At 48.1% G+C, this 27,982-nt stretch overlaps 2 protein-coding genes across 2 annotated transcripts; one reads left to right on the top strand and one right to left on the bottom strand.

The window, feature by feature from the left end:
- Positions 1-237: 237 nt before the first annotated feature.
- LOC113008534 (trace amine-associated receptor 13c-like) lies at positions 238-1,462 on the bottom strand. The gene is made up of 2 exons (XM_026146004.1): positions 1,284-1,462; positions 238-1,048 (listed from the first exon to the last, which is right to left on the bottom strand). The coding sequence occupies exons 1-2, from the start codon at positions 1,460-1,462 to the stop codon at positions 238-240; spliced, it is 990 nt and encodes a 329-aa protein (XP_026001789.1).
- Positions 1,463-20,969: 19,507 nt separating this feature from the next.
- LOC113007548 (trace amine-associated receptor 13c-like) lies at positions 20,970-22,161 on the top strand. The gene is made up of 2 exons (XM_026144222.1): positions 20,970-21,136; positions 21,351-22,161. Exons 1-2 carry the CDS (start codon positions 20,970-20,972, stop codon positions 22,159-22,161), a joined length of 978 nt encoding a protein of 325 aa, XP_026000007.1.
- The last annotated feature ends 5,821 nt before the right edge of the window (positions 22,162-27,982 follow it).

The raw sequence follows: 27,982 nt of genomic DNA, 5'->3' as shown, positions 1-27,982 counted from the left end.
TGTTTAAGCAACACAGTAAAAGGTGATTTCATTATTTCTTTAAAACAGAAAGTTACATAAGATGAATGCTCTTCATGTTTACCTAACCATTTAAACAACTTTCATTTCTTACTGGAAACTGACACATCTATATGTTCATCATTTTAAAAAACAATTTTATATTTCCAGATTTTGGACACATCAATTTACTGAAAAAAATATTTCTGCAGATTTCAGTCAGGTTCCTCCACATTGTCTCTATAGTATGTTGGCTTCACTACTGTTATGCTTGAATATCTGCAGGGTGATAATAAGTTTAACAGCATTTCTAAACCAGGGGTAAAACAGGGTATAGATCAGTGGGTTTAAACAAGAGTTAAAATAAACAATGATCAAAAAAGTCGCAGATGAAGCTTTGACCACATTGCCGTCAACAAGAGAGTAGAAGTAAAATGGGCAAATACTTGCCAGGAACACAATTACAAGAACTCCAAGGTTCCTGGCTGCTTTCAGCTCAGATTTGTTTGATTGATTCAATGAACGCTGAAGTGTGACAGCTGTAACATGAGAGCGCATGGCACGGGCCTGAGACACTGCCACTACAAATACTCTTGTATACAGAACAATGATGATAATAACTGGAACAAAAAAACATAAAACAATGTCAACAGTTCCAGTTATATCTTCAATAAAAAACACACACTCTCCATAGCAGGAAGCATACCTGCCTGGCTTTATCAAGACATCCTTTGTGTAAAGACTCATGTAGAAAATAGCATAAAACCAACACAGACAAACACTGAGTTTGACTCGTGTCACAGTGATTCTGGTGGGGTAATGCAGAGGGTCACAAATAGCCACATAGCGGTCAACTGATATAAAAACAATAATTTCAATTGAAGCATTCATAAGAATGCCGCTCAGATAAATATAAAGTGAACACATGAGATCACCAAATACCCAGCAGGCCGTGTTTTTGAAGATTTCTACCGGCAGCAACAGAAAACCCACAAAAAAGTCAGAGACAGCCAGAGAGAGGAGGAGGATGTTACTGGGAGTGTGGAGCTGCCTACAGGGAGACAGAAAATTACAAATTACCCATTAATCATGTCAAATGTCTTCAATGGAAATGTTCCATTGCTGAGGCATGGTGCAATTAAGGAAATAAAACTATACAGTTATGATTAGGTACACACAGGACATTCATCTTGACATAATTCAAACATTACTGAAGAATATGATGTCAATGTAACATTATTTTCTAAAAGTTGAACTTTAGTTTCATCTGAAAGGTTAATCTCTGCCTGAAGTGGTAGACTGAGATGATGATGAGCAGATTAAGAGCAGCAGTGATCACAGAGATGGACGAAAGCCCAACGTTCAGGAGCACCGTTTTGGACCAGTGAAGTGTCGGCTTCCAGCAGGAACTGTTCGGTAGCTCTGGAAAACAGAGCTCTGCCTCTGGATGCATCTGGATCTCCATCATCAGGTTCCTGCAGCTGTCTGGACAGAACTTTCTGTCATACAGCAAATTTATCTCCTTCTACCATACCTCCCATCCACTGTTGTGCTCCCTGGAGAATGATATCCTTCCTCCTTTTGTCCACACAACCTCTTTTACTTTTCACTCATTCACTGAAGCCCTAGTTTCTCATCCAAACATAGTTATCACAATTAATATTTATTTATTCTGGTAATGACCAAAAAAAAAAATTTTTGCCTTGAAAATATATAATAATTCCTCAATGCTGATGTTGGTTTTATATATATAATCAAGATAGTGTTGATCAGATATTTGTTGTTGCAACAACATTCCCATCATACGGTGTCATATGATGCTTTTGTAACATATGTGTAAAACTGACTTAGCAGAGAAACTTCAATTACCACCATAATTCAGATAATGTTAAAAGACCGATAGAGTTTTTAATTTAACTATCTACAGCGTTGTGCCAGAATCAGTAATCAGAAATGGAATTCTGAATCAATTGATAAGAGAGACTCAGAGTTTTTTATTGTCATTGTGCAGTTTCTTGCACAGCAAGATAAGATAAGATAACATAAGATAACATAAGATAACATAAGATAAGCTTTATTAGTCTCACATGTGGGAAATTTGTTTTATTACAGCAGAAAGTGGGCAGTGCAAAGTTACATAGCAAAATTAGAGAGACTGGAATAGGATAACAATAAGAATAAGATACTCTACACAACTGTACACTATAGGATTAAATAAAATAAAATACTGGCCACAATAGAATAAAACAGAATAGAAATGCTATATACAACTGTCACGGCCGGGCGGATCGCACACAGTAATTCGGCGTGCCCGTGTGGCGTGCTGGCTAGACCCAAGCGCGGCGAAGGCTAGCGGTGGGTTTGGAGCAGACACGCAGTTATTCTAGTAATGACCTGAGCACGAAGCGTGGCTTCGGAACGGTCGTTACAGACAGAGAGCGAGCGGAGCCGGGAAGAGAAAAAGGATCGAAAGGGGTTGTAACTCACAGTTGCTGGATCAGGCGGAGACTGATGTCGCAGAGTTTCGGAGCTCGTGACACGAGGATACTGATGTCTGAGCGGCGAACAGGTGGGTGGCGTCTCTCTTTTAACCCCGGCCCCGTGATCAGCTGATCACAGCCGATCACCGGCTGACAGGACCCCCCCCCCGAGGACCGGCACCCGACGGGCCAGGACGGCGGCGACGGAAATCCGAGATGAGGGAAGGATCCAAGATGAAGCGGGACGGCACCCAGGAGCGCTCATCAGGGCCGTAGCCAGCCCAGTCCACCAAATACTGGACCCCCCGGCCCCGGGGACGGGAGTCCAAGATCCGACGGACAGTGTAGACAGGACCCCCATCGACGATCCTGGGCGGGGGCGGGGCCCGGGAGGGGGGCGCCAGTGGGGAAGCGACGTGCCGCTTAAGCTGCGAGACGTGGAAAACCGGATGGACCTTCATGGCGGGCGGAAGCCGGAGACGGTAAGCCACGGGGTTGAGCCGGGCGGTGACTTCGTACGGGCCGACGAACCGGGGAGCGAGCTTCTTGGACTCGCCGCGCAGCCGTAGGTGCTTAGAGGAGAGCCAGACGCGGTCCCCCGGCCGGAAGGGGTGACCCGGGCGGTGGCGGCGACGATGCTGCCGGGTGTACAGAGCGTTGGCCCGGGAAATGGCAGCCCGCGCCTTGATCCAGGCCTGGCGACAGCGGCGGACCATCCGTTCAGCAGCCGGCACGTCGACCTCCGCTTCCTGATGGCTGAAGATAGGAGGTTGAAATCCATGACAGACCTCAAAGGGCGAGAGACCGGTGGCGGAAGAGATGTGAAGGTTATGAGACAACTCAGCCCACACCAGGTAACGAGGCCATAGCGACGGTTGGGCGGAGACGAAGCACCGTAAGAAGCGCCCCAACTGTTGGTTGGTCCGTTCAACCTGCCCATTGGTCTGAGGGTGATAGCCGGACGAGAGACTGGGAGACGCTCCGATCAGGCGGCAGAAGGCCTTCCAGAACCTGGCGGTGAACTGTGGCCCCCGATCGGAGACTATGTCCTTGGGGAATCCGTGAAGCCGGACGACATGGTCCAGGAGGAGCTCGGCCGTCCGTTTGGCGGAGGGGAGGCCGGCCAGGGCGACCAGGTGCACCGCCTTAGAAAACCGGTCCACAAAGGTGAGGATGGTGTCAAGACCGTCTACAGATGGAAGGCCGGTAACAAAGTCAAGGCCGACATGGGACCAGGGACGTCTCGGCACCGGGAGAGGGTGAAGGTCGCCAGCGGGTGGCTGGGTGGAGGACTTGGCCCGAGCACAGGTGTCACAGGCGGAAACGAAGTCCCGGACGTCCCGAGTCATGGAGGGCCACCAGAAGGCACGACGGAGGAGCTGGAGGGTTCTGTCGGGCCCTGGGTGACCAGAGAGCGGGGAGGAGTGAGCCCAGAGCAAGGCCTCCTGACGGCACCGGGATGGCACATAGAGCCGCCCAGCTGGGGTCTCCGGCGGAGGCGGTTCGGCGGTCAGGGCGTCCCGGATAGAGTCCTCCAAGGGCCACCGAAGGGGGGCAGCGAAACAATGAGACGGTAGGATAGGTCCAGGGTCTGACGTGAAGTCGTCCTGGGTGAACTGCCGGGAGAGGGCGTCTGCCTTGGTGTTCTTGGAGCCAGGGCGGTAGGCGAGGTGGAAGTTGTACGGTTCGAAGAATAAGGCCCAACGGGCCTGCCTTGGGTTGAGCTGCTTGGCAGAACGAATATGGATCAGGTTCTGGTGATCAGTCCAGATCAGAAATGGTTCTTTCGCTCCCAGGAGCCAATGCCGCCATTCTTCCAAGGCCCACTTGATGGCCAGGAGTTCCCGGTCGCCGACACCATACCGTCGCTGCGTGTCGGAGAACTTCCTTGAAAAGTAGCAGCACGGGTGAAGTTTTCCATCCGGGCCGTGTTGAGAGAGGACGGCGCCAGCGCCAACATCGGAGGCATCCACCTCCACCACAAAATCTCCGGCAGGATCAGGGTGGAGCAGGACGGGAGCTGTAGCAAACCGACGAATAAGGTCTCGGAAGGCCAGTTTCGCACCAGGGGGGAGGCAGAAGGGCTTGGGCAGGTTAGCTGGTTTGGTGAGGGATGTCAGTGGCGCGACAATGGTGCTGAAATTGCGGATAAAGCGCCGATAAAAATTGGCAAAGCCCAGGAAGCTCTGTAGCTGCTTAAGGCTGGAAGGCTGAGGCCACTGGGTCACGGCTTGGAGCTTTTGCGGGTCCATGGTCAGGCCATTGGAGGAGATGGTGAAGCCCAGGAAGGTAGTGGACCGTTGATGGAAGGCACACTTTTCCAGTTTGCAGAACAGCTGGTACTCGAGCAGCCTGCTTAGCACGGCCCGCACATGGCGAATATGGTCTACTTCGGTGCGAGAGTAGATCAGGATGTCATCCAGATAGGCAAACACCCATCGGCCCAGCATGTCCCGCAAGACGTCGTTGATCAGGTGTTGGAAGACAGCAGGGCTGTTGCAGAGGCCGAAGGGCATCACCAGATACTCCCAGTGCCCGTTAGGGGTGATGAAGGCCGTCTTCCATTCGTCCCCTTCTCTAATCTGCACCAAATTGTAAGCGCTGCGTAGGTCTAGTTTGGTGAAGATGCAGGCCTGGGAGAGGGAATCGAGCGCGGTGGATAGCAGAGGAAGAGGATGGCGGTTCTTAACAGTGATTTTATTCAAGCCTCGGTAGTCTATACAGGGGCGAAGCCCGCCGTCTTTCTTCTTTACAAAGAAGAACCCCGCAGCTGCAGGGGAGGTAGAAGGGCGAATGAAGCCCTGTTGGAGAGCCTCAGCGACGTACTCCTCCATGGCTTTGTTCTCTGCGGTTGACAGCGAGAACAGGCGACCACGAGGAGGGACTGCTCCCGGGAGGAGCTCGATGGCCATGTCGTAGGAGCGATGAGGAGGGAGAGCGGCGGCTCGCCTCTTACTGAAGACCTCGGACAGGTCATGGTAAGCCGGAGGGATCCTATCCAGATCGACGGGCTCCGGGGGTGACGCCTCTTCTGACTTTGAGTCCTGTCCAGTCCGGAGGAGAAGGCAGCGGCGAGAACACTGGGGACCCCAGTCCAGGATCTGGCAGGAAGACCAGGAGACGTGGGGGTCATGTCGACGGAACCAGGGGTATCCGAGGATGAGAGGAGAGGAAGGGGCCGAGACTACTAGGAACCGGATCTCCTCCTGATGATCCCCGACAGACATGCGGACTGGCTGGGTCTGGAACTGGACCGGGTAGGGTTGGAGTGGTCGCCCGTCTACTGAGGTCACCGGGAGAAATCGGTCGACGGAAGTCAATGGGATGCGGAGCCGAGAGGCTAGTTTTTGGTCGATGAAGTTCTCGGCGGCTCCGGTGTCCAGGAGGGCTTCGGACGAGAGCTGTTGGTGTTTCAGGTGAAACGTGACCGGTAGCAGAAAACGAGAGGGATCAGAGGAGTGGGAAGGGCCAGGTGGGACACCCCCGCAGTCTACCTGGCGTCGTCGTTTCCCGGCCGTAGCGGGCACTGGGGACGGCGGTGTCGAGCTGATCCACAGTAGGCGCAGAGGCCCTCACGCCAGCGTCTCTCTTTCTCCTCTTTGGGGAGTCCACCCAGCTGCATGGGCTCCTCGCTGGATGTGCTGCTTGGGCTAGCCGTGGCTCCATCAGAGGGGGGAGGAGGTCGCGACGACGTGGTCCGCTGAGGCTGGAAGGGTTTTAAGGCCCGAGGGGCATGGCGAGGCCGCGACATCACGCGTTGGTCGATCTTCAGGGCAAGGTCCACGGCCTCATCCAAGGTCTTTGGGGCCTCACGGCCGGCCATCTCGTCTCTGATGTAATCAGCCAGCCCCTCTAGAAAGATGGAGCGCAGAGAAGCATCTCCCCATTGAAGCTTAGCAGCCAGGGTGCGGAATCGGGAGGCGAAGTAACAGACTGGTCGGCTGCCCTGGCGTAGATGAAGCAGCTGTGACTCCACTTCCACTTCACTGCTGGGGGGAACGAAGGTCTTTTTTAACTCCTCCACAAACAGAGCATAGTCATTACACGCTGCAGACTTATTGTTGTAGAGAGCCGCGGCCCATTCCTGAGCCTGGCCAGACAAGAGAGAGGTGAGCATCGCCACTTTTGCACGGGCAGTGACGTATTTAGTGGGTTGACATTCAAACATCATGTCTAAGGTGGCGAGCAGTCCATCAGGCCGGCCGTCTACTCCGTTCCACTTGTCGGGTAGTCCGATCCGGGGTTCAGCGCTCACCGGCGCTGGCTGACGTTGCAGCGAGGTGACGGAAGAGGAAAGCTGGAGGACAGTTTCGGTGAGAGACTCCATCTTTGTGCTCATCCGATCCACCACACCGCGGAGATATAACACTTCGGCTTTCAGCCGTTCGAATTCCGCTGGGTCTACATGTGGCTCAGACATCCTGTCACGGCCGGGCGGATCGCACACAGTAATTCGGCGTGCCCGTGTGGCGTGCTGGCTAGACCCAAGCGCGGCGAAGGCTAGCGGTGGGTTTGGAGCAGACACGCAGTTATTCTAGTAATGACCTGAGCACGAAGCGTGGCTTCGGAACGGTCGTTACAGACAGAGAGCGAGCGGAGCCGGGAAGAGAAAAAGGATCGAAAGGGGTTGTAACTCACAGTTGCTGGATCAGGCGGAGACTGATGTCGCAGAGTTTCGGAGCTCGTGACACGAGGATACTGATGTCTGAGCGGCGAACAGGTGGGTGGCGTCTCTCTTTTAACCCCGGCCCCGTGATCAGCTGATCACAGCCGATCACCGGCTGACAACAACTGAGTAAAATACAATGTTGTCAGAAAAAGAGTATTGCACAATTGCTATTGAACATATGTGGATGTATGTGTTTGGTCAGTTGCGGAGTCTTTGTTGTGGAGTCTGACAGCAGTGGGGAGGAAAGACCTGCAAAATCTCTCCATCCTGCATCGTGGGTGCCGCAGCATGCCACTGAAGGAGCTGCTCAGTGCTGTCAGAGTCTCCTGCATGGGGTGGGAGATGTTGTCCAACAGGGATGACAGCTTAGCCACCATTCTCCTGTCACTCACCACCTCCACTGGGTCCAGAGGGCATCCTAGAACAGAGCTGGCCCTCCGGATCAGCCTGTTCAGTCTCTTCCTGTCCCCAGCAGAGATGTTGCCGCCCCAGCAGACCACACCGTAAAATATGGCTGAGGCCACCACAGAGTCATAGAAGCTCTTCAGGATTGGGCCCTTCACTCCAAAAGACCTGAGTCTCTGCAGCAGGTACAGCCTGCTCTTCCCTTTAAAAAGTTAAAAAAGTAAAATGGGAATAAAAACAGAATGCAGGGTGCTGACATGCTGAGCAGGTGACCCATAAATATTAAAAAGCTCCAGCTCAGGCTTGGATTCAGAAAACAAAGCTGCTTTCTATATCTCCATCGTCAGAGAGCTGCAGCTGTCAGAATGTTTTCTCACAGACGTGATTTATTTCACTACCACCCACAGACATACACACACGACACACACAAAATCCCTGTCCCTCCTTTTTCTCACTACACTATACATTCACTGTCTTATGCAATCAATTAATGATCAGTAATTTTTCATTCATCTGGAATTCATGATATTGGTTATTATTATATTATGTCTTAAACGGATTGGTGCAGCGGCTGCAGCGATGCGGACGATCTACGCCCCTACCGTCACCTATGGCCATGAGCTGTGGTTAGTGACTGAAAGAACAAGATCGCAGATACAAGCGGCAGAAATGGGCTTCCTCCAAAGGGTGGCGGGCCTGTCCCTTAGAGATAGGGTGAGAAGTTCGGCCATTCGGGAGGGGCTCAGAGTAGAGCCGCTGCTCCTTCACATCGAAAGGAGCCAGTTGAGGTGGTTCAGAGATCTGACAAAGATGCTTCCTGGGCGCCTCCTGGGTGAGGTTTTCTGGGGAGGCCCAGGACATGCTGGAGAGATTATATCTCTTGGCTGGCCTGGGAAGGCCTTGGTGTTCCCCCGGACAAGCTTGAGGAGGTGGCTGGGGAAAGGGAGGTCTGGGCTTCTCTGCTTGGGCTGGGCTGCCCAGGAGACTGGATTTTGTTTCTCTCTTTCCTCAGGTTCTTTCATTATTACCAGGGTGACAGCTGAACTTGACTTGACAGTATGGGCCCAATGTATAATCTGGGAATAAACACTGGAGGGAACAAAAATACAGTTAAGTGGTCTTTTTTCCTGGGTCAGACTCATCCTGCTGAGCATTTTGCACAAGTTTCTTTCCATCTCCCAGATTAGTGAGCTGATGATGGGTGATGGACCAGAAGGATTGGAGCACTAGGTGCCGTCAGAGGTTCAGATCCAGGTCTGTAGGCAAAAGCAAGATTAAATCTAGTAAAGAACAGGATCCACTTGGCTTAATGAGCATGGAGTTGCTTAGCAACGGCACTAAAGGATTTTAATGGTCCATCCAAACAACAAAAGGTTTCTCAGCTCCTTCCAGCAATTCTCTCTATTCATCCAGAGCATTATAATTTTGTTCACACAGACAATTGGAGAAAAAGGCACAAGGATGCATTTTTCTTTCTCATTACTGAGGGAAGAGAAGAACAAACAACAACAAGAACAAAACCAAGAAAGCCCAAGCACTGGAGATGCTTCCGAGTTACCGGTACGGGCCAGGCAACACTGCCTACACTGTAGCTGGATCTGCCTTAATCGGCCATAAGATGAAACCAAGAAAAGAGACTGAATCGCATTTCTCACCTTTGATATAGATTTTATTTTCTAGGAAGTGCTGCAGCACTATACTATTGCACTTCTTTTTTTTCTTAGCTAATTCCACTGATGTAAGTCTAAGTTTTTACATATGTTAATTTAAAACTGTAGTTTTAAGTAACAAGTTAATTCATGCCTTAAGTGGGAGACTGAGATGATGACCAGAAGGTTTAGAGCAGCAGTGATCAGAGAGATGCAGAACACCTCAATGTACAGGAGTACAGCTTTGGACCAGTAAAGCGTCATCCTCCTGCAGGAACTGTTGAGGAGTTCTGGAAAACAAAGCTCAGCTTTATTTTGTATCTCCATCAGTGAGATGCAGCTCCTGCAGATCAGATCCAGGCCATTCCCCTTCAGTGCTTCCTGTAGAGCTTCTGGCTGGCAGTTCAGACCTATTGATACGCTGGGCTGATCTGACCACCCTCCATATGCTTTGCACTCCAATGCATTGAAACTGCCAGACAGTGTTGGGAAGGTTACTTTAAAAATGTATTCCACTACAGATTACAGAATGCATGGCCTAAAATGTAGTTAGTAACGTATTCTGTCAAGTTACCCAATGTGAGTAACGTATTCCGAAGATGGCGCCGAGTATGGCAGTATGGCAGCCTCGTCGCGAGCTCCCCCAAGCAACGGCTTTCTTCTGTGTTTAATTTTACTTTTCCTTTATTTTTTCACGAGCAGCACTTGTCTCCTTGTGTACGACCGACAAACCTTACTGGACATAAAAGACGGTCTTTCTTATAACTTCAAGTTTTGCAACACGGACGCTCCGTTTGCAGACCCCCCATTCATCTCACCTGAGACGCCTTTGTTCTCTGGCCCTGGAGGCCGCAAACGCCGACGCAGAGGGAGAAGATCTGGCGTTCTGGTTCGACTGAGACGGCGCACTTACAGACCACCGTTACCCAGTTTATTACTGGCTAATATGCAGTCTCTGGAGAACAAGCTGTGCGAGCTTCGGGCACGGATCTCATTCCAGCGAGAGATGCGGGACTGCTGCGTGATCTGCCTCACAGAAACCTGGCTATCGGACAAAGTACCGGACTCCGCAATACAACTGCCGGGGTTCTCTGTGCACCGCGCGGACAGGTCACAGGATCTTACTGGGAAAAGCAGAGGCGGTGGTGTGTGTTTCATGATCAACAACAGCTGGTGTGATTATGCGAACGTGCACCCGGTCAAATCCTTCTGCTCACCGGACCTGGAGTACCTGATGATTAAGTGCCGGCCATTCTGGCTACCGAGGGAATTTACAGCAGTGATTATTACGGCTGTTTACATTCCCCCACAAGCCGACACTGACCGTGCACTCAGGGAACTGTACAGCGCGATCAGCAGCGAGGAAACCGCACACCCAGAGGCAGCGTTTATCACAGCCGGAGACTTTAATAAGGGAAACCTGAAGAAAGTCTCACCAAAACTCCATCAACACATCCTTTTCAACACACGTGGAAACCGGCAACTCGACCACTGTTACACCTCTTTCCGGGATGCGTACAAAGCCCTCCCCCGCGCCCCATTCGGCCAATCAGATCACTGCTCCATCCTGCTCCTGCCCGCCTACAGGCAGAAGCTGAAACAGGAAGCTCCAACCCGGAGGGCAGTGCACTGTTGGACGGACCAATCGGAGTCTGCGCTGCGGGACTGTTTTGATCACGCGGACTGGGAAATGTTTCACGTGGCTGCTAGGGACATTGATGAATACACAGACTCAGTCTGTGGATTTATCAGGAAATGCGTGGAAGATGTCGTCCCATCCAGAACAGTCAAATCCTTCCCAAATCAAAAACCCTGGATTAACGGAGATGTTCGCGCGGCACTGGCGGCACGGAACACCGCCTTTGCCTCCGCGAACACATCGGACTACAAACACGCACATTACCAACTCCGGAAGACGATCAAAGCAGCCAAACGTGAGTACAGGGACAGGGTGGAACAGCAGTTTGACAACCCTCGGAGTATGTGGCAGGGACTAAACACGATCACAGACTTTAGAGGGAAAACCAGCACACCGCAGACCACGGCCTCTCTGTGTGAGGATCTAAACGTATTCTACGCTAGATTCGACACAGCGAACACCATGAGACCGGACAGTGTGCGCACCGCGGATGACGTCAGTGCGCACACTGTGTCTGAGGAGGATGTGCGGAAGTGCTTCAGGAAGGTGAACGCACGCAAAGCTACTGGTCCGGACGGGATTCCCGGCCGCGTCCTCAGGTCATGCGCGGCTCAGCTGGCTGGAGTGTTCACGCACATCTTCAACCTTTCCCTCTCTCTGTCTGTAGTCCCAGCCTGCTTCAAAATGGCCACCATCGTCCCTGTACCCAAATCCTCCACCATCTCCTCATTGAACGACTGGCGACCTGTAGCCCTGACCCCCATCGTAAGCAAATGCTTCGAGAAGCTGGTCAGGGACTTCATCTGCTCTGCACTACCCGACTCACTGGACCCTCTGCAGTTTGCATACCGCCACAACAGGTCCACTGATGATGCCATAGCCCTGACACTACACACTGCCCTGTCACACCTGGAGAAGAGAGACACGTATGTGAGGATGCTGTTTGTAGATTACAGCTCAGCATTCAATACCATCGTTCCCTCGAAGCTGGACAGGAAACTGCAGGATCTAGGACTGAGCAGCTCCCTCTGCAGCTGGATCCTTAGCTTCCTGTCTGACAGACGCCAGGTGGTCAGACTGGGCAGCATCACCTCATCCCCCATCACACTGAACACTGGTGCTCCACAGGGGTGTGTACTGAGCCCTCTCCTGTACTCACTCTACACCTACGACTGCACAGCCACTAACAGCTCCAACATCATTGTGAAGTTTGCGGACGACACTACAGTGGTGGGTCTTATCACCAACGGTGATGAGACGGCCTACAGGGAGGAGGTCAGCGCCCTGACCCACTGGTGTCAAGACAACCATCTCACCCTCAACGTCGCAAAGACAAAGGAGTTGATAGTGGACTTCCGGAGGTGCAGAGAAGTACACACCCCCATCACCATCAACGGCGCTGCTGTGGAGAGAATGAGCAGCTTCCGGTTCCTTGGAGTACATCTGGCTGAGGATCTTACGTGGTCAGTACACACAAACAAAACAGTGAAGAAGGCGCAGCAGCGCCTCTTCTTTCTCAGGAGACTGAAAAGATTCGGCATGAGCCCCCGCATCCTCAGGACCTTCTATCGCTGTGCCATTGAGAGCATCCTCACTGGATGCATCACCACCTGGTATGGCAACAGCACCGCCTACATCTGCAAAGCTCTCCAGCGAGTAGTGCGGTGCTCTGAACGGATAATTGGAGGTGAGCTTCCCTCCCTCCAAGACATCTACAGGAAGCGGTGCCTGAGGAAAGCGGGGAGGATCATCAAGGACTCCAGTCACCCCAGCCATAAACTGTTCAGACTGCTTCCATCAGGAAGGAGGTTCTGCAGCATCCGGTCCCGTACCAGCAGACTGAGAGACAGCTTTTTCCATCAGGCCATCAGACTGCTGAACACGTCATAGACACCTCAGCTTCACTACTGGAACTTCAACATTATGCACTCCACACTGTATATAAATGCCACTTGTTTTGCACATATTCAACTCTGTATATTTTATATATTTTATTATTATTATTATTATTATTATTTTATTTTATTTTTTTACTATTTAATTTGTAAAAATGTGTATACACACACACACACACACACACAGGAAAATATTTAGTATACACATCCAGAAATGCATACACTATTATATATTGTACATATATTTATTAGTTTCAGGTTGGCCATTCTTGTATTTTGCTCGTTTGTGTTGTTGTGTTTGCACATCTCTGTTGCTTGTGGGGCTCGCACACAAGAATTTCACTCGCATGTGCTGTGCCAGTGTGCCTGCACATGTGATGTGACAATAAAAAGTGATTTGATTTGATTTGATTTGATTCGAATACTTTAGATTACTTACTATATTGTCATTCTTTTTACAGTTACATGAATGTGCTATTTAGTGATGGGAATTCTGGCTCTTTTTAGAGAACTGACTCTTTCAGCCCTGCTCATCAAAAAGAGCTGGCTCTTTCGGCTCCTCAGGTTGTTTTGTTGCTTTAATTAATTTATTATCAAGAACAATATAAAGTTATGCACAAAAGGAATTACTAATGTAAAATAACCATGATTTTTAATATATGTTTATATATAAATATATATAGTGGCCCCTAGAGACAAAGCATGTACAAACTCCAAAACAAGTTCAAAGTCCAAAACACATTGCTAGTGTTAACTGAACTTCCAAAACAAAGCTACCTAGATCACTTAAATTACACAATTGAAAGTATATGTGTATTGTTTGTGTATTTATACACAAGCACTCATATATATTCAAATAATTAAAAAAAAATGTTCATTTACCTCTTATATTTACAAAAAACAACTATTTACATTTCAACTTTTAACTATTTAAATTTTCAGCTTTTTCCTTTGAAATAAATTTAAAGTGAAACAACACAAAACACTGCAAACCACAACACAATAAAATATAAATAAAATATGAAAACAAAAAGAACATGCATATTCTCTGTCATATAGGCCTGCATGAATAAACTTTCTGAATCCTTTATCATCTGCAACTGAAAATAGTTGTGGTCATTTCAAGATGACCTAACACATAAAACAGGAAAGTACCGCCGTGTAATCCATTTATTTCAACAAAGTAACTGTATTCTAATTATCACCTTTTTAAATGATAACTGTAGCAGAATACAGTTACTCATATTTTGTATTTTAAATACGCAATGTCGGTATATGTATTCCGTTACTCCCCAACACTGCTGCCAGATAGAATATGCTCAATGGTGTATTGACAGAAGTTGGTGAGTATTCTCTAGTCCATGCCAAACCTCCTCAGCCACCGCAGAAAGAAGAGCCGCTGTCTCACTGCTTTTGTGATCACATCAATAAGATGTGACCAGCTCAGATCCTCATTAATGTTAATCCCCAGGAACCTGCAGCATGTGACTCTCTCCACCTCTGTTTCCTCAATGTCAAATCAGAATCAGAATCAGAATCAGAATACTTTATTGATCCCTGGGGGAAATTATTTTTTGTTACAGTGCTCCATTATAAACCAACATTAAGACAAAACAGACAATACGCTAACTAAGAATAGTACAATATATACATATACATACATACATACATACATAAGTCACTCATAAATAAATAGCTGGAAAAGAAACGTGTAGTTGCAGCAGCAAACAGTGTGTTAAGTGGATGCGTTGTATAGGGAGATGGCCACAGGCAGGAAAGATTTCCTGTGTCGTTCAGTGGTGCTTTTCGGTAATCTCAGTCTCTCACTGAACGTGCTCCTGTGACTGACCAGCATGTCATGGAGTGAGTGGGAGGTGTTATCCAACATTGTCTTTATCTTGGACAGCATCCGCCTCTCCGACACCACCTTGAGGGAGTCCAGCTCCATCCCCATAACATTGCTGGCCTTACGGATTAGTTTATTAAGTCTGTTGGCATCTGCGACCCTCAGCCTGCTACCCCAGCATGCAACAGCATAGAGGATCGCGCTGGCCACAACAGACTCATAGAAAATCCTGAGCATTTTCTGGCATATGTTGAAGGACCTCAATCGCTTCAAAAAATAGAGACGACTCTGGCCCTTCCTGTAAAGTGCTGTGGTGTTTTTAGCCCAGTCCAGTTTATTATCAATGTGTACTCCAAGGTATTTATAGTCCCCCACAATGTCAACACTGACCCCCTGGATTGAAACAGGGGTCAAGTGTTTCCTGGTCTTCCTGAAGTCCACGATCAGTTCCTTGGTCTTTGCCACGTTGAGCTGCAGATGATTCTGCTCACACCACGTGACAAAGGAGTCGACCACAGCCCGGTACTCTGTCTCATCATCCCTGCTGATGCATCCAACCACGGCAGAGTCATCAGAAAACTTCTGAAGATGGCAGGTCTCTGTGCAGTGGCTGAAGTCTGTGGTGTAGAGGGTGAAGAGGAAGGGGGAGAGGACAGTCCCCTGTGGTGCCCCTGTGTTGCTGATCACCTTGTCAGACACACATTGTGGGAGACGTACATATTGTGGTCTTCCTGTCAGGTAATCAACAATCCAGGACACCAGAGAAGCATCCACCTGCATCGCTGCTAACTTATCACCCAGGAGGGTCGGCCTGATGGTATTGAAAGCACTAGAAAAGTCAAAAAACATGACCCTCACAGTGCTCGCCGGCTGGTCCAGATGGGTGTAGACACGATTGAGCAGGTAGATGATGGCGTCCTCAGTTCCGAGACGAGGCTGATAAGCGAACTGAAGGGGATCCAGGTGTGGTCTTACTATGGGTCGCAGCTGGTCCAGGATGAGCCTTTCCAGGGTCTTCATGATGTGGGAGTGTTCCTGCTGCCCTACCAAACGGCTTACAGACCAGTACCAGTCTGTGGCCCGGGGGTTGGAGACTGCTGATCTAAAATACAGCTGATGCTGGTGGTGTTGTTTGCAAATGATGGTGTTGCAGCTGTGTGGAGCCACACAGTCATGGGTGAGCAGTATTTTATGATCCTAGGCACACTCTTACCGTCTGTGATTCAAACTCTCTAAAACCAAACCCAAGTCATAAATTTGGGACACTTAGTCTAACTCATTTTTCTTTCATGACAATGTTCTGGCTCTGTTGCTTAGTACAAAATTTTCCATCTCTATTCAGTGTCAGTACTTACAAATGCATGATGAAATTGTGGTTTTCCTTTAAGCTGCATGAATTTAGTCTTAGGTGCAGTCTAGAATAGAATAGAATAGAATAATCCTTTAATTGTCCCACAAGGAGAAATTTGGTTGTAACAGCAGCCAGAAAGACACATATTGTCATGGTCCTGGGTCGGTGACCCAGCGCTTTTAGTTATCATTTTCTAGTTTATGATGATGATGATTATTATTGTTTGAGTTCTGTGTGTTATATTTGGTCTGCCTTTGAGTCTGTCTCTGTCTATGGTGTCACCCCATCTGTTTGTGAATCTGTCTGTTTAGTTCAATGTCTTGTCTGGTTCCATGTGTCTGAGTTTCCTGTTTTATTGTGAAGGTTTGTGTCATATGTGAGTGTGCTCAGTTTATGTTTCCCCTGTCTCGTCAGCTGTGATTTCTCCCAGGTGTGTTCCCCTCCTGTCTCTCATCCCTTGATTACTGTCGTCTGTGTATTTAAGCCCTGTGTTTCTCTGTGTCATTGTCGCGTCGTACCCTCAACTAGCTGTGTGTTCTGCTTCTATGTTCCTAGTGTTTGGTCTCCTGCTCCAGTTTAGTGTTTCTTTCCAGTGTTTCAGTCCTTGGTTCCTCTGTTCTGACTTTTGGTTTTCTTTTGGTGAGTTTAGTTTGTACGAGGTTTTTCCCAGCAATAAAGCTGCGCCTTAAGTTTCACTTCCGTGTCTGAGTTCTGCATTTTGGGTCCACCACTCCTGCTTGCCTGCCACACAGCGATTCATGACACATATACAACAAACAGGACACAGAACAGAAACATACACAATTTTTCTTACATATTTACATTTTTACATTAAGGACAATGGTTACTATAAACAGAGTACTGTACAGTTATTAAATTAAATAAGAAACCTAACCCCTGAATGAATCAGCACATCTACAACCGCAGCTTTCTACCACCTTACACGGATGTCTACTTTCAGTTGCTTTACTCTCTAATCCAATTGCTGCTAATCAGGTGGTTTGCAGGTTAAGAATATTTCTCTTTTAATGGTCTTTAATGATGTCATGGTCCTGAGTCTGAGGACTCAGTGTTTTGTGTTTCCTTATGCTTTTGTTCATTCCGAGTGTGTATTCTGTTGTGATTTTGCCATTTGTTAGGTTTCTGTTCTTTGCCTGCTTGCTTCCACTCTCTGTGTTCTCTCTGTCTGTCCATGGTGTTATTGTGTCTGCTCATGAGTCTGCCTGTCAAGTTCAGTGTCCTGTCTGGTTCTCTGTGTCTGTTAGTTTCCTGTTTTATTCTGAAAGTTCATGTCTCATGTCAGTGTGTTCAGTTTTACCTCTCCCCTGTCTCGTTAGCCTAATTGCTCCCAGCTGTGTCTCCCTCCTTTGGCCCATTCCCTGATTACTCCCCGTGTATTTAAGCCCTGTGTTTTCCTGTGCTCTCTGTTGTGTCGTCTGTTTAACTCCATGTCCGTCTGCATCATTCTGTGTAACCCGTTGTTCAGTCTGCGTCTCTCCGCCATCTTTCATTGTGTATTTTGTTCCTCCTCCCATGCGTGTTTGGTTTAAGTTAGGTTCTTTAGTTTTCCCCAGTTTAGGTTGGTTTACTCCCCGCTCTGCTCCTCCTGTTTTTGTCACCTTATCACCTCTGCAAATAAACATTCACTCGCACCACAGTCAGTGCCTGCATCTTGGATCCTTTTCTCAATTCACCACACGACTGCTGTGCAGCCGTGACAGTACGACGCGACCACAAGATGGATCCAGCGGCCTCGACCGGGGAGAGCGACCTCACACGCGCCCTACGCCTGGTGGACTGGGTAACCCACACCTCCAACACACGAGCGAAGGTTGTGGGGATAAATGCCATTGAGGCTATTCTGGATGGAAATCCCTATCTCCACCAGGTCAGGGGATTTACGGATTTAATCTCTGAGCTGCATAAAGCCCGGGAGGCGGTGCAAGCTCGGGAAGTGGCGGGTTTTGCCCAGCAACAGTGGAATACGACCATCCCGAAGCAGCCGTCTCAGCTTCACCCACCGGAGGTTTCACGGCCCGACCCGCTAGAGGTTTTGCCCTGCCTGTCGGAGCCGTCAGCGGTGGGGAAGCAACGTTCGCGCCACCGGCGCTTCACCCCACAGCCGGATTCAGGGACTCCTGTGCGACCATCTGTGGTGAGTTTTAAGGACACTGGTGCTTCTGAGACTGTGTTTTCTGGGGCTGTTCATAGTGAGAGTAGAGACAGTACACGGTGTTTACCTACCTTCGTGGTAACTGACCTCTCACAAGTTGGCATTTTCAAAACATCCATAACAGTAACTGACTGTGTTTCATCCACTCCACCACCAACTCCAGTCTCACTTCAACCAGTACATCAGCCTTTAGCCAGTTCATTAGCCCAGCCTGCATCTATTCCATTAGTCCGGTCACCCGCTCCCTCTATACTGGAGGCTGTGTCTGTGCCACCCATTTTGAATCCCGTTCCTAGCACCCATTTTAAGCGGAGAGACAAACCCATTAAAACCACTCTAGTTTCTCAGAAACTGGCTAATTTAGAGACTGTTACTCGCCCCAGGGCCTCCCCAGAGGCTGAGTTTCTGCCTTCAGCCGACTCTGGACCCCTGGAAGCCAAGACGCCAGCTAAGAACTGCACCGTGCCAGCGCTGCCTGGGCAAAGCCAGTGCCCTGCGCAGTTTCAGTTACCGGTGTCTCTGCCAGAGGCCCGTGTGCCTGCCGGTTCTGTTCCGTCTCTGCCAGAGGTCCCCGCACCTGCCGGTTCTGTTCCGTCTCTGCCAGAGGTCCCCGCACCTGCCGGTTCTGCTCCGTCTCTGCCAGAGGTCCCCGCACCTGCCGGTTCTGTTCCGTCTCTGCCAGAGGTCCCCGCACCTGCCGGTTCTGTTCCGTCTCTGCCAGAGGTCCCCGCACCTGCCGGTTCTGCTCCGTCTCTGCCAGAGGTCCCCGCACCTGCCGGTTCTGTTCCGTCTCTGCCAGAGGTCCCCGCACCTGCCGGTTCTGCTCCGTCTCTGCCAGAGGTCCCCGCACCTGCCGGTTCTGCTCCGTCTCTGCCAGAGGTCTCCGCACCTGCCGGTTCTGTTCCGTCTCTGCCAGAGGTCTCCGCACCTGCCGGTTCTGCTCTGTCTCTGCCAGAGGTCCCCACACCTGCCGGTTCTGTCCTGTGTGTGCCCACTGGTTCTGAGACTGTCTTCGCTGGGGGACCCGAGGAGCCCGCCCAGCTTCCTGCCTCGTCAGCTGGAGGGCCCGAGAAGCCCGCCCAGCTTCCTGCCTCGTTAGCTGGAGGGCCCGAGGAGCCCGCCCAGCTTCCTGCCTCGTCAGCTGGAGGGCCTGAGGAGCCCGTCCAGCCCCAAGACTCGTCAGCTGGAGGGCCCAAGGGGCCCGTCCAGCCTCAAGACTCGTCAGCTGGAGGTTCAGGAGAACCTAGCCAGCCTCCTGCCTCGTCAGCTGGAGGGCCCGAGGAGCCCGTCCAGCCCCAAGACTCATCATCCTCGCCAGCTGCAGTCTCATCATCCTCGCCAGCTGCAGTCTCCTCATCAGCTTCCCCTGGTCCAGCCTCTGCCTCAGCTTCGCCTGGTCCAGCCTCTGCCTCAGCTTCACCTGGTCTGGCTTCAGCTTCACCCACGCCGTCGCCTGGTCCAGCTTCAGCTTCACCCACGCCGTCGCCTGGTCCAGCTTCAGCTTCGCCTCCGCCTGGTCCAGCTTCAACGTCGCCTGGTCCAGCCTCCGCACCCGCTTCAGCGTCGCCTGGTCCAGCCTCCGCACCCGCTTCAGCGTCGCTTGGTCCAGCCTCCGCATCAGCCTCATCTGGTCCAGCTTCAGCATCCTCATCAGCTTCGCCTGGTCCAGCATCTGCTTCGGCCTCGCCTGGCCCAGCCTCTGCTTCGGCCTCGCCTGGCCCAGCCTCTGCTTCGGCCTTGTCTGGTCCAGCCTCTGCTTCTGCCTCGTCTGGTCCAGCCTCCTTCTCACCTGGTACTGCGGGGGCCACACAACCTTCTGGTCCCCAGCTGCCGCCTCAACATCGTCGGTCATCTGCCAGGCTGCATGTTGGGCATCTTCGCCACCGTGGCCGGCCTCCGGACTTGCATTGTCGCCACCGCTGTCGTGAGCACGGTCGGCCCCCAGAACTGCTTTCACGCCGCTGTTGCCGTCCGCACTGTCGGCCCCCAGAACTGTTTCCACGCCGCTGTTGCCGTCCGCACGGTCGGCCCCGAGAACTGTTTCCACGCCACTGCCTACTGCGTGGCCGGCCTCCGGACCTGCCCCACTGCCGCTGCCGTTCACACGGTCAGCCCCCGGAACTGAACTGTTTTGGCCTCCGGCGCTGTCCGCCTCCGGGTTGGCCCCCTGAACTTGTCCATCTGGGCCTTCTTGGACTAAAGGCAGTTTTTAGGATATCCAGATAGTAATGAATTACAGTAGTCTAGGCTATAAGTAAGACATGCATGAATTAATTTTCCAGCTTCACTTATTTCTAATTTTAGAGATTTTGCGCAATTGGAAGAAAGCAGTCCAACATATTTGTTTAATATGCACATTGAAGGACATATCTTGGTCAAAGGCCTTTAACACATCAAGACCTGTATAACCTCTGATTTCTTACTTCTAAACTCAGATAAAGCTCAGGTTTGCTGAATGCTGAGTGGGCACATATGACTGCATAGTTGCAGCTTCAAAGGGAAAGGGTGTACTCAGGGTGTCTGGTCACCTTCACATTATGCCTACTGAATCTTCTAGGCTATGGAAACCCATGCCATGAAACCTTTGTGTATCTATGTTACACAAAGGTATAACGCAGATAGTTTCAAGTGTAAAACATAATAATATATATCACGAGTCCCAAACAACTGTAAAAATATGAATCAACTGTCTATGACACAGCAAGTGTGAAACAGCTGAAGTGTGGCAGATTGTGTAGAGCGAAAGAGGGACATCATTTAATAGAAAAGGAAAGAGGTAATGAGGAGGAGGGAAAGCAGAAAGAGATAAATTAGTTCTATGAGAAGTCTTGGTCAAAGAGCGGTGGGAGGCGTAGCTGTTTGGTGATGGAGAAAGGAGCCGAGCTCTGCTTTCCACATCTCTTCAACAATTCCTGCATCAAGCCGACACTTCACTGGTCCAAAGCCGTGCTCCTGAACATTGTGCTGTCGTGCATCTCTTTGATCACTGCTGGTCTCAATCTTCTTGTTATCATCTCAGTCTCCCATTTCAGGCAGAGATTGACTTAAACTTTAGCTTAAATTTTATAAACTTTGAGAGTATGATTCATGTCATATGATTTGTTGATGTTCGAATGAAGTGAATCTGACATATTCTCCATGTATTTTAAACAAACTGTGTTGTGTAATTCATTATCAATGAATCATTTTCTTACTTAAGACATGAAAAGATTAGTGATTATTATTTTCTCTTCTGTGTCCCTGCAGGCAGCTCCACACACCCAGTAACATCCTCCTCCTCTCTCTGGCTGTGTCAGACTTTCTTGTTGGTCTCCTGTTAATTCCAGCTGAGATTTTTAGAATCACAGTTTGCTGGGTATTTGGTGAATCCATGTGTTCACTTTATACATATCTAGGCTACATTGTTGTAACATCTTCAATAAGTAACATAGTTCTCATATCAGTTGATCGCTATGTGGCAATTTGTGATCCTCTGCATTACCCCAGTAGAATTTCTGTGGCAAAAATAAGACTTAGTGTTTGTATGTGTTGGTTTTATTCAGCTTTCTACAGCACTCTTTGCACAAAGAATATCCTGATTGAACCAGGCAGGTATAATTCCTGTTATGGAGAGTGTGTGTTTATCACCAGTGATATTGCTGGCATAATTGACCTTGTTTTATCTTTTATCGTACCAGTTTCCATCATCATAGTTCTATATATGAGAGTATTTGTGGTGGCTGTGTCTCAGGCTCGTGCCATGCACTCTCATGTTACAGCTACACTTCAGCGTTCACTGAATCAAACAAACAAATCTGAGCTGAAAGCAGCCAGGACTCTGGGGGTTCTTGTAGTTGTGTTTCTGGCCAGTTTCTGTCCATTTTATTGTTACTTTCTTGTTGTAGAAGACAAAGTCAGTGATTCATCTGCCTCTATTGTGGTCATCGTCTATTATTTTAACTCTTGTCTAAACCCACTAATTTATGCCCTGTTTTACCCTTGGTTTAGAAATGCTGTTAAAGTCATCATCACTTTTCAGATATTCAAGCATGACAGCAGTGAGGTCAACGTAATATAGAAATACAATGAAACCTGTTCCAGTAAGATGTTCAACCAGTCAATTGATACATCCAATAGTCTGGAAATACACATTTTTATCACCTTGTTTAAATAAAAATTATATTATTGAATTATGACAGTTAAATAAATGTAAACATCAAGAGTGCAAATTTCAGTTTAAAGAAATAATTAGATTCACTTGTTGCTGAAACTGTCTTTGAATTATGGCTGTCTTTAGAAACAGCAGCAGATCAAACCTCTTTTCCAGTCCTTAAAAATCTTTCCCTCCTTTTAGAATCTCTTAAACTGGGAGAAAAGTGTCATTATGACATAACTGAGTGGCATTATTTAACTAGTATGCATATGTTGAATGTGGCCTGCTATGTAAATTGCATAGAGAGATTAATATGATTAGACTGATGAGTCTAAATGTATTCGATCCTATTTATTTCACAACATAGTTTTATTGAATATAATAATTATAATCATTTAGAGTAGTAATAGATCAATTGTATTAATTATGATTGCAGTATATGACTGAGGAAGAAAATAAAATTTTAAATAAATGTAAAATTTGCTGAAGTAGTTTGAGAATTCATATCGTTTTAATAAAAAATAGAAAACTGAAGACATTCTTTTATTTTATTTTATTTATTTTATTTTTTTGTCCCGTTTGGATCTATAGCCATCAGAATTGTTGTCTTAAGGCCAAGAAAGATGCCAAGCGGATTTATTTTACCAAGTGGATCATCGTGGCCTTGCCATATTGGTCCATTTGATTGACCTTTATTATAATTATGAATTTATTTTATTTTCAGTTGCTACAAACGGGACAGACATGACTGTGGGATAGGACAGGGGGAAAGAATGAAAGAAAGAGAGGGAGAGAAAGAAAGAAAACCAAAGGGGAAAAGAGACCGTGAGAAGGGGGGGAAGAGAGAAAAAAAAACAAACAAAAAAAAACAAAACTCCTCGGTCACCTGTATGGAGAGAAAAAAACAGAGGAGAAAGCAAACAACAAAGAGCAACATAATAAGAAAAAAAAAGCACCATCACAATAAACTAGCTAGCAGTAGATATCAATAGTTACTAAATAATAAACGATATTGTGCAGCACGCAAGATAGACAGCGCACAGTGTGCTTTGAGGCAGCAGCCAAGAAAGCTGTAGTCCATGTCTGTGAATACCCATGTGTACACCTGTGTGCATACCTGTGTGGATCAGCATGCTTGCATTCCAAAGGTTTCTCCATGTAATGATCTGCTAGGGAGTGTGGGGAGCCACAGCCCTGTCCTCTATGGTATGAAGCAGGTATGGAGGAGATCAAAACTCCAGACATCCAGAGGCCCCCAGAACACAAGAGACCAAGGAAGACCCACAGAGGGGCAGCCGCGCCACTGTCCCAGTAAGAGCTAAGGAGAGTCCCAGATGAGGGCTCATTCAGCAGCCGCGGAGCAGAAACCAGGGGGAGTTGCAGTGACGCGCCCGTGAGCTCCGCCGGCAGCCAGCTGTGCCTGAGTGACCGAGCCCCAGGCCGAGAGGCCGTGGGCACCCCACCTCCGAAGTGGCCCGAGCGAGCCCCAATAAGCGGCCGCCAAGGAGTGAGCCGGCGTGTACCCGGACGCCCACCCCCAGATACAAAGAACCACCAACGCACCGACACCTGAGGGAGTCCGCCACCGGCAGGGGAAGTGGTGGTGGGTGGAGATAGGCCTCCAAACCTTGGAGGGCCCGAGATGTCCCCAGAGAGGTGGCGTCTGATACCCAACTTGACATATAGACACAGACATACAGGCACACACAGACACAAACATCCATTCCCACCCTCATATGCACTTCACACTCAACCGACGTGGAGACAGACATAAAGAGACGCTGTATACACGATCACACTCCCCAAGCGTACTCTACGAACCGGGTCTAGGTACCCTTGCCCCTGGAGGGGGGAACTGCACCCAGACCCAGGTGGTGTTACCCTTTTCCCTGCGGTGGGGAGAGGCAGACCGCCCCGACTCCGCAGCAGCAGGGAGGCCCCACACCCCAGACCGCAGTCGGACGGCCAACTCCTCCTAGCCCCCCCGCTCCAGCAGGCCGCAGAGAATGGGGGTGAGAGAAGACTCCAAGCCTCCCTCCACCCGTTCATTGTAGTGTTGATGCATGTGTGTTCTAAGGTGCAATTAAAACCCAGGAGGGCATGGAGCTACCTGCCAGAGAGCAGCAGGTAAGCGCATAGTCCCTCCTACTAGCCCTCAATGTCTACGTGTATTTAAAATTGAGATCAATTGTATGATTATGATTATGATTGCAGTATATGACTGAGGAAGAAAATAAAATTTTAAATAAATGTAAAATTTACTGAAGTAGTTTGAGAATTCATATCGTTTTAATAAAAAATAGAAAACTGAAGACATTCTACGTGGTAATTGAAAAACAAATGAGTAAGATTCACAAGGCAAGAGTGAATTCAGCTTTTCACTCAAAGTCAGGGGCGATTCTAGGACCAGAGCTTTGGGGGTGCTGAGCACCCAGAGAGCTGCCCAGCCAGGCAAGGTAAACTGTACTCGTCACGATGAGACTTCTTCCCTGTCTCTGTCAGTCCCTGCATCCTTAAATGTCTCCAGTTGTCCCGAGTTCCCTCTGTTCCTCCCTGTCCTCATCGTCTGTTGTCTTCGTCTCCGTCATCATAATTTTACCATCTCTGTGCAAGTCTGCAAATTTCTTTATTAAGTCATAAGATTCTTAAATTCATCAAGTCTCTCTGTTCCTGGGTCTCACTGGTTGCCAAAAACTTCAAAAAGCTTTTGGCAACCGTGACTTCCTGTGACTAAAGTTCAATATGGTAATGCAGTGCCAGGGCTGACAACCCAGTTTGCTTTGCAGATTCTGTATAGCAGCTTTAATATGGGACAACATAACTTCCAGATTGTATGAGTAAAATTAGTTGGGTTTTTTTCTTTGCCAGTTTAACAGTTTGTGTTGTGCCTGTTAGTATTCCCTGTCTGTTTTCTTACCTGGTTCTTCCTGACCTTGTACTTTCTCCTCATGGTCCCCTCTTTCCTCTCTCCCTCTTTGGACTGACAATCATACACAAATAGTTTGTATTCAATTAGATTTAAAAAAAAGAAAAACTATTAAGATCACTAATAAAAAAGTCCTCTCTCTCAGTTTACTTTTAACCAAAAGGCAAATAACCAAACCACATGTACATCTAATAAGGGATATAAATATTGAAACACTGATCCAACATTATCCTTTACAGGGAGTGCAGAATTATTAGGCAAATGAGTATTTTGTCCACATCATCCTCTTCATGCATGTTGTCTTACTCCAAGCTGTATAGGCCCGAAAGTCTACTACCAATTAAGCATATTAGGTGATGTGCATCTCTGTAATGAGAAGGGGTGTGGTCTAATGACATCAACACCCTATATCAGGTGTGCATAATTATTAGGCAACGTCCTTTCCTTTGGCAAAATGGGTCAAAAGAAGGACTTGACAGGCACAGAAAAGTCAAAAATAGTGAGATATCTTGCAGAGGGATGCAGCAGTCTCAAAATCGCAAAGCTTCTGAAGCGTGATCATCGAACAATCAAGCGTTTCGTTCAGAATAGTCAACAGGGTCGCAAGAAGCGTGTGGAAAAACCAAGGCGCAAAATAACTGCCCATGAACTGAGAAAAGTCAAGCGTGCAGCCGCCAAGATGCCACTTGCCACCAGTTTGGCCATATTTCAGAGCTGCAACATCACTGGAGTGCCCAAAAGCACAAGGTGTGCAATACTCAGAGACATGGCCAAGGTAAGAAAGGCTGAAAGACGACCACCACTGAACAAGACACACAAGCTGAAACATCAAGACTGGGCCCAGAAATATCTCAAGACTGGTTTTTCTAAGGTTTTATGGACTGATGAAATGAGAGTGAGTCTTGATGGGCCAGATGGATGGGCCCGTGGCTGGATTGGTAAAGGGCAGAGAGCTCCAGTCCGACTCAGACGCCAGCAAGGTGGAGGTGGAGTACTGGTTTGGGCTGGTATCATCAAAGATGAGCTTGTGGGGCCTTTTCGGGTTGAGGATGGAGTCAAGCTCAACTCCCAGTCCTACTGCCAGTTTCTGGAAGACACCTTCTTCAAGCAGTGGTACAGGAAGAAGTCTGCATCCTTCAAGAAAAACATGATTTTCATGCAGGACAATGCTCCATCACACGCGTCCAAGTACTCCACAGCGTGGCTGGCAAGAAAGGGTATAAAAGAAGAAAAACTAATGACATGGCCACCTTGTTCACCTGATCTGAACCCCATTGAGAACCTGTGGTCCATCATCAAATGTGAGATTTACAAGGAGGGAAAACAGTACACCTCTCTGAACAGTGTCTGGGAGGCTGTGGTTGCTGCTGCACGCAATGTTGATGGTGAACAGATCAAAACACTGACAGAATCCATGGATGGCAGGCTTTTGAGTGTCCTTGCAAAGAAAGGTGGCTATATTGGTCGCTGATTTGTTTTTGTTTTGTTTTTGAATGTCAGAAATGTATATTTGTGAATGTGGAGATGTTATATTGGTTTCACTGGTAAAAATAAATAATTGAAATGGGTATATATTTGTTTTTTGTTAAGTTGCCTAATAATTATGCACAGTAATAGTCACCTGCACACACAGATATCCCCCTAAAATAGCTAAAACTAAAAACAAACTAAAAACTACTTCCAAAAACATTCAGCTTTGATATTAATGCGTTTTTTGGGTTCATTGAGAACATGGTTGTTGTTCAATAATAAAATTATTCCTCAAAAATACAACTTGCCTAATAATTCTGCACTCCCTGTATTGATGGATCATTTGATCTTACACTTTTACCTGAATGTGGCTCCTTTTTAAAAAAAAAACAACTTCCTTATATCCATTATGAACCTGGCTGTCTCTCTGTACACACACACACACCTACACACACACCTACACACACACACACACACACACACACACACACACACACACACACACAGCTAAAAACAAACATGGTCTGACTCCTACCTACACACACACACACACACACACACACACACACACACACACACACACACACACACACACACCAGGAGCTATAAGGTCAATGGGAATCCAGTCAGTTATCTAGTAAGTACCTTGGGTTTAATATCGGCACGTATGACAAAATAACCAGCTTCTCTCATTCCATTTCAAACAGGACAGTGGTAACAACAGTAGGCTACATATAATGTTAAGTTTTAGATTTTAAATAGGCTGTATAAATTTCAATGGGAGCAACAGGATGGTCAAGTATCGCTGATTTTACTACAGAGCAGGATGGATTGTAGAGTATCAAACATCGCTGGAAAACACGTTTTCAACACAGCAGGTTACCTGGTGTAATGTTTTTCAGCTAAAAACAAACATGGTCTGACTCCTACCTAACTATATAAAGAGTAACTTAGGGTTAAATGCAGCTAATATGTCCTGTTTTAAGGCAGGCGCTTACACCTCAGCTCCGCTGCGTCTCAGCCACCATTGCTCTGGCACAAAGGGCACCAGAGCCAGAGTAGGGGAGAGGCGAGCTGGAACAAACCATTTTGGGATGGGGGAGGGGTTATCTATAGTATACTAACAAATTACGGTACTGCATTACTGAAAACTATAAAGCATCACACCCAACAGTGGTAGCGACCAAATTGTCCCGTTTTTAGTTTGTCCATTCTGGGCTCCAGATGGGTTATTGCGTAAAAAAATTTTTTTTTAATTGTGATGAAGGCATTAACATGGTAAAACTGACAGCCCTACAACAAACACAAAAACAGAAGACAATATGGTATAGATTTATAATTTGCACAGAT

This window comes from Astatotilapia calliptera, chromosome 16 (genome assembly GCF_900246225.1).
Source record: "Astatotilapia calliptera chromosome 16, fAstCal1.2, whole genome shotgun sequence".
In the NCBI taxonomy this organism is placed as follows: Eukaryota; Metazoa; Chordata; class Actinopteri; order Cichliformes; family Cichlidae; genus Astatotilapia; species Astatotilapia calliptera.
Note: the sequence above shows the minus strand (reverse complement) of the source record. Positions and strands in the feature narration are given on the sequence as shown.

Excerpts from the sequence above, each read along its gene's own strand:
- LOC113008534 (XM_026146004.1), bottom strand. The coding sequence starts at position 1,462 with ATGGAGATCCAGATGCATCCAGAGGCAGAGCTCTGTTTTCCAGAGCTA. Across the intron at positions 1,049-1,283 it reads ATCTCAGTCTACCACTTCAG|GCAGCTCCACACTCCCAGTA; the intron begins GCAGAGATTAAC and ends GTCTCCCTGTAG.
- LOC113007548 (XM_026144222.1), top strand. The coding sequence starts at position 20,970 with ATGGAGAAAGGAGCCGAGCTCTGCTTTCCACATCTCTTCAACAATTCC. Across the intron at positions 21,137-21,350 it reads ATCTCAGTCTCCCATTTCAG|GCAGCTCCACACACCCAGTA; the intron begins GCAGAGATTGAC and ends GTGTCCCTGCAG.